Source organism: Pelodiscus sinensis, chromosome 3, assembly GCF_049634645.1.
Source record: "Pelodiscus sinensis isolate JC-2024 chromosome 3, ASM4963464v1, whole genome shotgun sequence".
In the NCBI taxonomy this organism is placed as follows: Eukaryota; Metazoa; Chordata; order Testudines; family Trionychidae; genus Pelodiscus; species Pelodiscus sinensis.
The window spans coordinates 84,658,569-84,672,531 of record NC_134713.1 but is presented as its reverse complement, the minus strand read 5'-3'; the positions used below and the strand labels follow the sequence as shown (position 1 = coordinate 84,672,531).

Here is a 13,963-nt window from a genome sequence, read left to right as displayed (position 1 = left end):
GTTCGAAAACAAGCTAGTGAGGCTTTGGATGTCCGTATTGCAAAGGATACTGTTTTCACTGAACAGATGTTTTCAGTCTGAGTGAGATATGCTTGGAAGAAGTGCCAGCCAGCAAAAATAGCCATGTTTTCTCGGACAGTTGGAAAGGAATGTTATGTGTTTCAGACAGGCGTCTTTTCTAGTTGCAGTGGGAGAGTGATGCTGTTTGAAGTGGGAAAGTGTTGTTGGCTTTATTGTATATGCGCTTAAAAACAAACTATTCCCATTACATGGCTTGAGGGCTTGAAGGGACAAAAAGTTCTGAAATGTAATTGGACCACCTGTGTTCCTATCATCACACAATTCAAACTATTTAGAGAGCTGATGGGTGTATTCAACACCATGTGCTCTAAATGAGTGAAGTGAGCCTTTGTTATTCTGGGCATGGGTAAAGTATTTATAGCACAACACAAAAAGGAAACAAGAAATGGAAAAATAATGTGTCAGTTTGGAATGACCGGTAAAAACACTTAGGTTTGGTTGAAAATAATGATGCTCTCTAAACATTGTACATTCTACTGGAATGTATATATTCTAATTACAAAAAGTGTAAGTGTGTGTGTGTGTGTGTGTAAGTCACCTAAATACACAAAAGGTACTGTATGTAGGTAGTTATTTTGACACTCCTTTCCCCTACTGCCCTCGTTGTAGAGCAGCTATTTGGCAAATCATTTATCATTATATGTTTATTCTGTCTTGTTTTCAGATGGCATTCACAGGTCATTGACAGATGCTGCACATACTCGTTTTATTGTGCGAGGCAGATTTTATGTTGTGTTTTCTGTTTTGCTTCATAGCACAAAGTGATTTTTTTAAAACTATTTTTGCAGGTAGGTGAAAGGGACTGGCTGGAGGTGCGTTCCCCCCATTGTTTGGGACTGCCTGAGACTCCCAAGGAGGGCAGGGCAACTGAAGCTCTACCCTCACCCTTGATTAATTTGGGAACATTGCAGGCTGTTCCCTTTCATCATCAGGTATTGAGAGGAAAGTGCACAGTTTGCTGCACTCCTCATTCTGGCTGGGAAGTGCATGGGGCAGACGAACTTGGGCCTCCCCAGCTGGGGGACATGCACTCCTCCTCCAGCTGTGCCCACGGGAGCTGCAGCAGCCATGGAGAAGTGCTTCTTACTAGGGAAGTTAAGTAGTGGTTAATTAGCTAATCGAGTAGTTGGTGCAATTTCCATCAACTACTCCATCAGTAATGGGGGGGCACTTGCTACCACTGCTGCGGCTCTGCATTTTAAAGGTAGTAAGAACCGCTGGGCTCTTACTACATTTGAAGTGCAGAACCGCAGCGGGGATAGCTGCAGAGATGGAGTGAACTGGGACTGAACAGTCCCTGCTTGTGCTGGCTCTGGGACTGCTGCGGCTCTGCCTCCCCGTTTCCCCCCGCCAGGACGGTGCTGGGTGGAATTGGCTTTTAATCTGGCTCCCCCACCTCCTCATTCCTGGCTGCAAGGTGCTTCAGTGAGAGAGTACTGGGGTTGTCCTCTGTCTCCGGGACAGTCTGCAAACTGAACCCCTCATCTCTAGCCCCACCCCAGAGCCATGATGTAAATGAAGCATATATGTTTTCATTTTATTTTCCAAAAACTGAAAATGTATTGGGTTAAGGACCGGAGCAACACCGAGTAAATCTTCTAGTGCAAAATATTTTAGGAGAAGGACTGAAGAATAGCTTTGCCAATTGAAGGGTAGAGCAAGGGGAATTTTATGTAGAATTGCCCTAGTTGGAATCTGGTTAATATTCTCGTTCCCTTTTAAAAAGGATTTTAAGATCTTTTCTGTTGCTCTGAATCATTTCATTTTGTCTCCCCTCTGGTAGATATGCTCAACAATTCAAATAATTATTATTAATAATACTTAGCTCGTATGCAGCATTTTTCACTAGATCTCAAAGCACTTCACAAATTTTGTGCCATGCCTATTTCTTATAGGGCCAAATTCAAACTAGTGGTTGGAGATAGGCTCCATTGTCTACACTGAGGGATCATCTACATTGAGAAGTTGATTCAGATTAAAGTAGCATGCAGATTTAAAGTTACCCTGGAATAAAAGCATCTACACTAGGGATGCAAAATCCTGCTGGGCTAGAGCTCCATTTCCCACCTGCTGTGGCCAGGCAGCCCTCCACCTTCCCCTGCTGTTGCACCTCCTCTACTCTCCCGTGCACGCCTGCTGTTCACATCCCTAATCTACAGCTGAAATTAATCTGGAATAGCTATTTCAGAGTAATTTCCTGTGTAGAAAAGCCCTTAGTGTTTTGCTGATATTAACACTGCTATCCTGTGACAGAATGTGGAAGTGTGCTGTATTGTGTCTTTGAGACAGGGAGTTGTCAGTCTGCTTTTCCTTCCTTCTACTAAGACATTCAAGGGAAGGTCTATAGACTGTCTGTTTTGAAGACAGGAGGCAGAAAATGCCTTTGGAAAGGCTGGACTCCACACCCGTGTTATGTGACTGGGTTGAATCAAATTTTGCAGGTTCTGTTGACACTCTTTTCTGCCTACCTTAAATTATTTATGCTTTATTTTTATAAAACTTGTCCCCTTGCTCACTGCAATTGCATTTTTTGTTCCAGTGAGTTATTACACCAGTTTATATAATGTCATTAGTGAAATAGGCTGCTGTAGCATACCGCAAAAGCGGTGATCTCAACATTGACAATTTCATAACTGTGCAGTACAGAGGACACTGTATCAGCATACCGAACTAATGAGCTGTCTTAGCAAGGCAGAGAATCCTTAGCTCTGAGAGATAGGGAACGATGCTTAAGTAGAGAATCTGATCTGCTGAAATTCAAGATTTTCCTCTCCCTGCCTTTGTAGCCTTAAAAGGGTCTAGTAGGGGTAGAGAGGCAGGCAGCTCTGCAATGGGAGAGGAGGCAGTGGAAATGCTGCAAAATAAAGGAACCTTTACCTATTTTTATTATGCAGCCCAGCCTTTTGTCATTGGTACAATTAAGGTTGTGAGACATGCTTTGTGTGGCCATGCCAAACAGTTTCTGTTAGTGTTTTGCATTGGGCACAACATCCCCTCCACCAGGCCTGGAAATATATGAATGGAGAAGACAGGACAATGCTTTTAGGATTTTCTGAGAAGCAAAGGCTAATGGAGGGAGCTGGTCTGACTTAGGTTGACAGGCTGGTATCTACCCAGGGCCTCAAAGATTCTTGACTCTCCTAACTGATCTTAAGAAATGTGACTCAGGTAGGAAGTGAGACTTTCTCTCCCTGGTTGTAGCTAGTAGCATAGTGGGTAGGCAGGCCTTTGGATTGGAGAAGGCCTGTTTTCAAGTCCCTGCTTTGTCTGAGTTTGAAGCAGGAACTTCACCCCAGACCTCCCACTTTCCAGCTGAGTGCCCCAAGCACAAGGCTGTTGGATATTCTGAAAGGCGATCTCTCTCCTGTAAGATCTGTTCATCTTATATAACTATTCATTGGGCTAGAGAATCAGAGACTATATCTGTAGCAGGGGTGGGCAAACAGCAGCCCTGGGCCAGATGGGGAGCTATGTGGCTCCCACCCTGGCCCCCTGCATTTAAATGTATAACCGTTGTAAATGTCATGTTTACAAAATTAAATGTACTTTAACATCCCTATTCTCAGCTAGGGGTATGCATTACCCATGGGGTATACAAAGCTCTTCTGGAATATTCAGATAATCTAATCTAGATCGGTGTTTTTCAACCTGCAGCCTCCAGCCCTCCTTCCCCCGGCATGGGGTCTTTGGATGGGTTTAGGGTAGGCATGTCAAACAGGCATCTGGCGGGCCACATGTGGCCTGATCAAAGTTACATTTTTATAAAAGAATAAAGTGCTGGCTGCTCTGAGCATGTGGCCAAGTGCAGATCACAGCTGGCCGGCCGCTCTGCACACGGCAGCCAGCACATGCTGCCGGCCACTCTGCGCGCAACATCAAGCGCCTGCTCACAGCCGGCCGCTCTGCTCATGCACTCCAGTGCCTGGAGGAAGAAGTGTGGCTGCGGCGATGGTGGCTCTGGGACCCAGGCATTAGGTTGGAGGGGGGGCTGGGAGTGCTTGGCTCTGGGGGAGGGGTGAGCCATTAGGTTGGGGGGAGCTAGGGATGCCTGGCTCTGAGGGAGCATGGGGGATATTTTGCTAATATTTTGTTTTTTATTTATTTATTCCCAAATAGCATCACAAAATGTATTGTATTAATTTTATAACAATAAATATGTATTTTTTGCAATCATGTGAATAATTATGTTTATGCAAAATCTCAAACTTACAAAGTATCTCAAATTTTCACAGAAACCTGTTCTATTTGATTAACCACTGTCTATACTTGTTTTTATTTCAACAAGTTATGTATCATATACAAAATTAAAAAGTATCTTAAATTTATAATAAAATATATATGGAGATCTACCTATCTCATAGAACTGGAAAGGCCCTTGAGAGGTCATTGAGTCCAGTCTGCTGCCCTCATGTCAGGAGCAGGTATCATCCCTGACAGACTTTCCTCAGATCCTTAAGTGACCCCCTCAAGTATTGAACTCACAATCCTGGGTTTAATAGGCCAATGCTCAAGCCACTGAGCTATCCCTTTCCTGCTGTATTATTTATATATGAGTAAATAACAATTTTACACATCAAATTATTGTATTATAGTCAAACAAGACCTGAAAAATATTTAAAAATATACCTAAAATATAATCTATAGTAATAAATAATTATGAGTTTCTAGTAGGAGTATATTTTCTTTGGTGGCCCTGAAAGGTATCAGTTTTCGTTTGTGCAGCCCTCAGTAGGCTTTGAGTTTGACATACCTGTTTAGGGGATCACAATTGAAGGCCAGCACTCGGGGATGTCAAACAGGACAGTTGCCTGGGGCTGCACACCACAGGACGCTCTGTAAAGATAAGTTGCATGGCACAGTCTCACCATCTGGGGCTTAGGCTTCAGACAAAGCTCACAAAAGAAAAACAGGCTCAATTACTACACTGAACTGTAACTACAATATTTATATTCCAGGCAATTTATTTTGTAATTGTATTGTAAAAATGTGAAAGTATAAGCAGTAATAGTGTGCTGTGACACGTTTGTATTTCTAATGTCTCATTTTGTAAGAAGGTTGTTTAAGTGAGGTGAATCTTGGGGTATTAAGATAAATCGGACTCCTGAAAGGATTACAGTAATCTGGAAAGTCTCAGAGAGGTAGCAGTGTTAGACTGTAACTTTAAAAAAATCGAGTAAGTAGTCTTGTGGCACCTTAGAGACTAACAAATACACTATAGATATAGATATAGTTATAGATATTGTATCATGAGCTTTCATGGACAAAACTAATGCCACCAGAAAGTCTTTTGATTTTTCTCAAAAAACTGCAGCAAGTGCATAAAAATGTGTATCACCATATGATAGTATTTTCCTTAACCACACTATATTTGACCTCTCAATGACTTTTTCTCCTGTAGCTGTTGTTTTAGAGGATATTGCCTTAATAATACTTTCGGAGCAAATTATGATGTCTTTGAAAATGAGATCTTTTGGATCAAAGTTTCTTTTCTTTAATTTTTTTTAAACTTATTGTATGCTTAATTCTTTGCTCAATTTTCCCTTAAGTAAAACTGCAGAATTAAATACAAGAATGTCTTCTGCTCGAGGAAGAACTTCACACTTGAAACTCATCAAACATGGAAAAAATTCCTTAGAATTACTGTTCTTTGAAAATAATCTATATATATTTTAAATGCAGGTTTTGACTGGATCATCTCGTCAAGGTTACCCAAGTACAGGCTATCAGGATTTCAGTAATTGGGAATCTCTTATGAAAATCAAAGAAGGGTTGCTAAGACAGAAAGAAATTGTGATTGATCGGTGAGTAATCCTTTCTTGCCTTCAATTGCAGAGTTAAGTAATAGATCTGACTATTGACATAGAAAATACTATAGAAGCTGACTTTCAAAAAGACCTGGTTTAAAGAAAGTTTTTAGGTCTCAGAACTGCAAAGACTAATGCAGAAGTCAATAGGACCTAGTTTGTGTGTGCAATTAAATGTATGTGTATCTTTGCAGGATCAGGGACTTTGTGTAAATGGTCTTTTCACTGACCTTATTCCAGAGACAGGAAAATGAGACCACCACTAGGATTGTTGCCCACCAGAAAGAAATCTGTAAGAAACTGACTGGTCATAAAACCTTAATTAATTTTGTCAGCCTGTACAATTCCTTGACTTGGAAGACAAAAATTCCTGATTTGTAGCCCATTCTTTAAAGATTTTTTTCCCTATGAAAAGTTACTGGGAATGGATGCTATAGTTGTTAAATTATATAGTCATACCCAACTCTTAACAATTTGAGAAATTGGCACTGTAGACAAGCACTTGGTAAAAGTGAATTTAAAGCTCCTTGTGAATTACTCAGAATGATACATTCAGAATAAATGTCTAGATAAACACTTCCTTTGTAATCTGTGGTGTGAGATTCTCTTCAAGTCTGAGAATGTAAACTGCCTTGCGTTGGCTTAGCTATGAAAGTGTCTTCACTTAAATTTTGCTCCTGCTGATTGTAAGTGCCTCTTTACACTGATTTAGTAACATCACTTCCCTAAGTGGTGTAGAGTTATGGTTGATGTAATTTGGTTGATGCAATGTCAGTGTTGCTTACGTTGACTGTTACTAACTTTCAGGAGCTATCCCACAATTCCTTACATTGACATTACAGTCGACACAAGTGCTCCTTTGAGGACCCACATTGGAGACAAAAAGAGTCAAGTGTGCACATACACAAAGAGATTTAATTAACTGCAGTGGTTGAATGATGGGTTGACATAATTTTGTAGTGTAGGCTAACTCAAAGTGTCACTGCTAAATACATTTGAACCTCTTCAATCTGTCAACTGTGGGAAATAGTCTGTGCCAGATTATGGAATTTTCCAGTGAATGGGTGCTCACCATAATGAAGGGTGCTGAGTGTGGGGTGTGGGCCTGGAAGGGAGGGAGAGTATGTGAGGTGGGTGGGGTTTGGGACACTTACCTTGCCTCCCGCTCCCAGGGGAAAATGTGGCTCTGTGCCTCTTGTGGCTTCCAGGCATTGTCCCCTGCTTCTATGGGAGTGATGGGGGAAAGCCTCCCAATCGTTGCTACGCTCTACTGCCATTCCCCCCTCTGTGGAGTAGAGGGAGTGGTAATGCACAGAGCCACTTCCTTTTCCATGGATATCCGAACCACGGGTATTCCCAGTTCACGGATGCCCAAATTCAGGAGATGCAAATATATAAGGTTTGAGGAGATTGTTTAGCATAAATAGTTAATGCCTTTCAAGGGACCATAAAGAGGAAAGGGGAGGGGAAAATCAGATGGGGGATGTTGCCGGACTACACACTTTGCCATAAATCTAATGTCTCTATTTAGTCCATGATTTTTTAGTGTATAGGAAAGTTATGAATGTAAGCTCCTGGGCTCATATGAAAGTGTTGACCAGGTTTGAGGATGAGGACTGATAGTGCAGATAGAGTGATCACTTTGTGAAAAGTGTACACCCACAGGTGATATGGTTGGTTTTTTTACATTTATCATTTTTCTGAGAGAGTTCATTCAAAAGTTTAGTGATTTTCTGGTTTCACCCATGTAATTGTACTAGGACATTTAGTGCACTAGAAGGGGTACACTACATATTGTGTTAGGCAGGTGTAAGAGTCAGTCAGGTTCTTGAAAGGTCAAAAGTCTGCAGGTTTTGCATCTGTTGAGTAGCAATCTACAGTTGAATGTTATTTTCTAGGTTTGTAGCACTTTCTGAAGTTTCTGATGTTTGGCTGAATGAAGACTTGGGGGAGAAAAAATGCTTTTAATGAAAAATCTTAAGTTTAATGAAGCACATGTTAAAGGAAGAGATTAGGGGTCACCAGGTGGTTTAAAAAATACCCACCTCCCCCCAAGAAAACATGGGGAAAAAATTCTGTCTGGGGGGAAAAAGGGGGGGAGGGGAGACCAAAGTTGTTAAGCAAATGTTGCACCACTGCCTCCAGTTTGGGGCCACACACTAACCCCCAATGCACCCACCCCTCTCCCCGAGCCAGGACTCCCCTCTCCCCCCATCCCAATGCACTCACCCCTGCCTCAGAACCAGGCCCCCCTCAGCAGCCCCCATCCCCGTGCACTCACCCCTCCCCCTGAGCCAGGCATCCCCAGTGCCGGGAGCGCCCCGCCTCAATCAGATCCCTCCCCCTCCTCCCGCAGAGCCAGGCAAAGGAGGAATGGGACAGCTGGGTAAGTTAATCTTACTTTTAAAGTCACCACCACTGCTCATGCCGCCTGGCCTGGCTGCCTTGGCTCACATTGTGTAGAGGGAGGCATCACGTGACCAGCTCCTGGGTCTCTGCTGGTCACGTGGGCCAGAGCAACATGCACTCCACTCCCACCCCAGCCCGGTGCCCCCCTTGTGGTGCCCAGAAAGTGCCCCCTCCTGCCCCCCTTTGCTATGACTCTGCCACGCTCCACACTCCCGTCCCCGCCAGACGTGGCAGGAAAAATTGTCCCCGCCATGCTTCCGTCCGAGGGAAACAGGAAATACTGGACACTTCATATGTCCAGTATTTTCTGTTTTTTTACTGGACGGAGCCCACAAATACCCGACTGTCTGGGTGAATACCGGAAACCTGGCTACTCTAGAAGAGATGTGAGCCCGATTCACGAAATTTGGAGCTGAATGCCAAAGAGCATTTGGAAACTGGGATTTTGGTTTCTGTCCATCTAATAAAGTACTCTTACCTCTGAGGAAATGGAAACCTGTGTGGGCTGTACTAATTGTGAAGCGTTTGAAATCTCTTATTAACAATTGATTTGCAGAACATAAATAATCATATAAGATTATGGGCTAACGACAGGAATGGTGGATTGAATATCTTATGCCTTATTATTTAATGCCAATGGCTCTTTTCTTGTCATGCATTCATGTAGCTCGTTTAGACTAGGGATGTGACTGGTTAACCTGTAAGCATCACCCTTCCCGGGTGATGCTTACTGGTTATGGTTAACTGGTGGCCTGGCTGGTTCAGCGGGGGTGCAGCTCCAGCACAGCAGGACTGGAACAGCTCCCTGCCCATCCACGGTGTGGCACAGTGGGCTTGGCCTAGCCAGAGTAGCCCCTGAATGTGGCAGAGGTCTGCTCCAAAATGGCTAGTCCGCCACACCATGCTGTGGGCTGGGGGTGCTTCAGCCCAGCTGGGCCCAACATGCCACGGGCAGGGAGCGCAACAGCCTGAGTGAAGCAGCCCGTCTTCAGTAGGCCTTGTCTGGGCAGAGCACCCCACCATGCCTCAGGCAGAGATTGCTCCAGTGTGGCCAGAGCAACCCACCCCTGCTGTGGAGGGACGATCCAGCCTGGCCCACCTCCATTTAACTGGTTAAATAGGATTTTACTTCCCTAATTTGAACACAGTTTACTTCACACCCAATAGAATTATGTCCCATACATATTCCATCCCAGTGGAATGATCAGTTTACTGATTTTCCTTTGTCATAGTCAAAGACTAGGTACTGTTTTCTGTGAGCCACTATCCTCCCTAATAAAATACGATAGTGTAGATTACGCAATGCAGGAAAAACTCTCCTGTGCTTGAAAACCTCCTCTGCATCTTTCTTATTTTGGGCTATTCCAGTGGCAGGAGAGGCTTTGGGCATAATTTACATACGCCTTAGGGAGCGAGCAGGGGCTTTCTAAATGACGGCAGTCTCCCCCATTCATGTGATGTGCAGCAGTGCTGCTGAGCTAGAGCAGTGCTATGGGCTAGGGCAGTGATCTCAACCAGTGGTACTAGTATCCTTAGGGGTACTCGAGAAAGGTCTGTGGGGAGGGGAGATACATCAACACAACTAAAATTTGGAGAAAACTGAATTTTTCTTTTAAGTTTTACAGCGCTTTATTATTTTTATACTTTTTACACCCAACAATTTCATCGCCTACCTGGCTATGATTAAGTTGTTTAAACAAATGTATTGCAACAATAGAAAATAATTTTTGTGCGTCTCAAAACTGTATGTACTGGGGGTCCTTATAATTTTTTTTAAAGGGGTACTTTATTAAAAAAAAAGGTTGAGAAACACAGGGCTACAGCCCCTCTCCTGACATGTCCCTCCTCCTTCCAGCACACTCTCTGCTACATCAGCACGTGTGTGATAGTGTTCTTGGAGCACAGACTATGGCTGTCTCTCAGTGCTGTGACAGAGGATTTTTTCCAAGCCCCTTTATACCATTTTGGCCATCTTAGCTGGCATTTTACCTTCTGTGTTTAGGTTTTAAGAGAATGGCAGCTAACATTGCTTTCATATTTCTACATTTCTTCATTCCTCTTCTGTTAAACATCTCATTATCACAACTATTCATGGACTTTCATTTGACTGAAATGACAGTTTGAATTCTAGCTATCTGATTGTGTTACTTGATGTCCATCCCTGAAAACATTTTTAATCTGTTTACCACAATGGCAAAAAAATCTGACTACAATGTACAGTAATTCTCAGCCCCTTTTCCTCTGTAGCAATGTTTCATTTAGTTCTCTTCCTAAATGTTCTGTTTGCACTGATGACAGGCAATACAGGTCTATTTGCATCTCTTAGAAAAGACTTTTATGCTGATTACTTTTCATTCAATTAAATGTGGGTAGACTGTATAACGGAAGCTATTAAAGATGCATAACAAAACCGTAGTCAGTTTATATTCATTTGCTTTAAGTAGCTACTCAGCACTAGTGCTAAGCATATGGTGAATTACCATCATGCACCTTAATAATAGTGTGTGGGAAGGATTTCCTCTTGAGTAGCGATCCTTCATTTTGGCAAAGTGATTGCTTTAAAAATAATGACTTACAGATTGTTTTAAAGCCAATGATTTGAGATATTTTAAAATAATAGTCTAATACCTCGTTTGAGTGAGAAGTTTAAAGGTGAGAATTAAAATAGGCTTCCTTTAATAGTTTTTACAAGACATAAACTCAGGGTTTTTTTGGATTAACTACAGGTTGAAAGTCTGTGGCCCAGGACTCTCTGGTCCAGCAACGTCCGTGGTCCAGTAGGATGTTATGAATGAAAGATGTTATAAGACCGCAGATATAGCTGGAGCAAAGAGATCCTGACCAGAGAGGCCAGGGAGTCGGGAGCCTGGTGTCTGCAGACTGGCCACAGAATAGCAGCCCAGAGACAGAAGAGACCCGGCTGTCCTGGAACAGCTGAGCCTCAGTAGCCCTAGGACAGCAGAGCTCCTGTGGCCCCTGGGGCAGGAGGGGAGCCAGACCAGCTGGCAACAGAGCCAGGTGTGGAGCTCCTGGGGCCTGCTGATGGACCCCAGAAAAGCCTAGAGTCCATCAGCAGAGGGGCTGGAGTTGACTTCCCCTGGTCCAGCAAAATCCCTCGTCCAGGATAGGGATGTGAGCAAGTAGTCGAGTTGACAACTCACATTCCTCCTCTCACCCCCCCCCCCTTTGCTGCCTCTGTATCAGAGGCAGTAAGTGGGGGGGGAGGCAGGAGCTGGTGCTGGGGGGAGCTGGCTTAAAAGCTAAGAGGCAGCAGCATGTGGGGAAGGGACGGGAGGCTGCTGCAAAGTAGCCTCTGTTCCACATCCCATGGAGCAGCCCCTGCCCGCTTAGGCTTCCATGAATACAGACTGCTCTGAAAGCAGACCCTGTCTGTGGGGGAGGGGTCACAGTTCTCTGTTGGGATAGCTCCCCTCCCCGCCCCCCCCCCCCCCCCGCCCTCCTGTGGAGCCGGGTTGGCTCTTACTACATTTAAACTGTAGAGCCACAGCGGGGGTAGCTCCTGGACCTGGTGCGAGCTGGGACTAAGTGCCTTCCGTTATTGACTAATTGTGTAACAGTACAATTTGTATTGACTATGTGATTAGCCAGTTACCCGCCTCTTAACATCCTTAGTCTGAGACCAGTCAGGTCCCAAGGATACTAGACCAGGTAGGTCCAACCTGTAGAAATATACATAACATTGGCTCTTTTAGTGCAGACAGCAATGTTAGGTTCCTGTTTCATAGTGCAGAAATAGGGTAATATTTATCAAAATCGGTGTTTTGTGCTAGATCTGAAATACAGTGAAGTGCCTTTGGTGTGTGTATGTACACATGCTCTCTCTCTCATCTCTCTCTGCTGTTTACAAGCCGAATGCTTTACTGGACACAGTACAGAATAGCTTGGAAACATAACCAAACCTGGAATGTTTTCACTTTGTTGTATTTTCAAGGATTTTGTTTTGACATCTTATTTTTAACACTAGAGGGAGCAGTGAGATCTTCTATTGATTTGGTAAATGCCAGTGTCACATTTTGAATTCTGCAGGCTTCTGTTTTGCTTTGTGTATTAAAAATGTTAGACCAAATATACCTTTGTTTTATAATATTTGGAGTGGTTCAGAACATAACCAACCGTTACATCTAGGCATTCCCATTACAGAGTTAGGCAGTACTGACACTATTTGTTTGGCAGGAACTGTGTGTGACAGTTGGGTGAATAAATGCCAAATATCTGAACATATGACATAAGCTACTGAAAATAACACTGTGTTTAGCAGTGATTGCAGTGTTCTCTTCCAAACAGCTTAGGGGCGTCCATACTGCTTTTTAAGGAAAGGTAAATGTAAAAGGTTAGAGTTTTAGCAAATAGCTCTCATTCCTCAGGGTATAATAAAGTTTAGATTTTTAGAACAGCTGCTTAATCATTGACTTCATACCCGCAGCGAAGTTGTGTTTAGAGCTTTCATTTAGACTGGTGAATTAGATCAATTTTCTTTCCTTTTGTCCAATTATTTTGTCTTGGTTTGTTGGCATTGTACTGTCTGTGATTGAATCATGTGCACGCCACTGTCCATTATTCAGTGCTTAATTGTAGCACTCTTGATTTGAGTATTTTGTTAGGGTCTACATTATTACTGTAAGCATAGAAATGGTATTTTGAAACAGTAATTTTTGCAGAGATTTTAGAAAGGGATGGCAGTGAATTCATGAATGGTCTATAAAAAGCCATATACTCTTCTGGATATGAATGTGCAACTGTCTGTGACATCAGTGGAAGTGCCATGCATTAGAGCAAGACTGGTATATTTATGGTCTATTGGGAACATGTTGTAAAACTCTGTTTTCCCACAATCAGAATAGTACACTTTTTGGAAAGCATCTGAGTAAATTATTTTTAGCTTTTTCCTTATCATGGATCATTTTGGTAAGAGGTGGGAGTGAGGGTTTTGTACCTTTGCTAGTAAACTTTCATGGTGATTTTTGTCATTAAAAAAACAACTTGTAGGCACAACCTTTCTGCAACCATCTACATCTTACATCACTAAAATGGAAATGAAGCTATTGAAATGTCTTTCACTACCTCCCTTAGGATTGCCAATCATCCCAGTTTTACCAGGAGTCTCTCAGAATTGGGCTTAATATCTCCCAGAGGCCACTGAAGCCAATCCAGGACATTTTTAAATTGCTAAAAGTCCCTGCAGGGACTTTAAGCAAGGAGGATGTCGCGGGGTTTCTGTATGCTGCTTCCATCCTTCGCACTGATTCTGCAGCTCCCATTGGCAGGAATGGCACCAATAGGAGCTGTGGGGACAGCACCTGCAGGCAGGGGCAGCATGTGTAACCACTTAGCTCTCTGACCCTAGGGGACGCATTGTTGCAGAGATGTGCTATCTGCTTCCAGGACCTGCATAGAGCCAGGGCACGTAGGGAGCCTGCCTTAGCCCCACTGCATTGTCACCTGGTAGCCACCCAAGGTAAGCACCTCTTGGCTGGCACCTGCATCTCTCACCCCCTTGCACATCTCAGCCTTCTGCCTCTGCCTCCTGGAGCCTGCACCCTTGTCCCCCTCCTACACCGCAAACCTGGACTCCCTCCTGAGGCCTGCACCCCTTCCACACTCTGAACCCTCTCCTGCCCCCCCAACTAGTCCCATCATGAATCCAAACT

General features: G+C 43.6%; 1 protein-coding gene across 8 annotated transcripts in view; it reads left to right on the top strand.

The window, feature by feature from the left end:
- The window catches only part of CEP85L (centrosomal protein 85L), a 229,318-nt gene that overhangs the window by 179,526 nt on the left and 35,829 nt on the right, over positions 1-13,963 (top strand). For all 8 annotated transcript variants that reach the window (XM_075924054.1, XM_025184651.2, XM_025184650.2 and 5 more), the window contains one exon: positions 5,761-5,882. In XM_075924054.1, the coding sequence (XP_075780169.1) occupies positions 5,761-5,882 (122 nt within the window). The remainder of the gene's footprint in view (positions 1-5,760; positions 5,883-13,963) is intronic.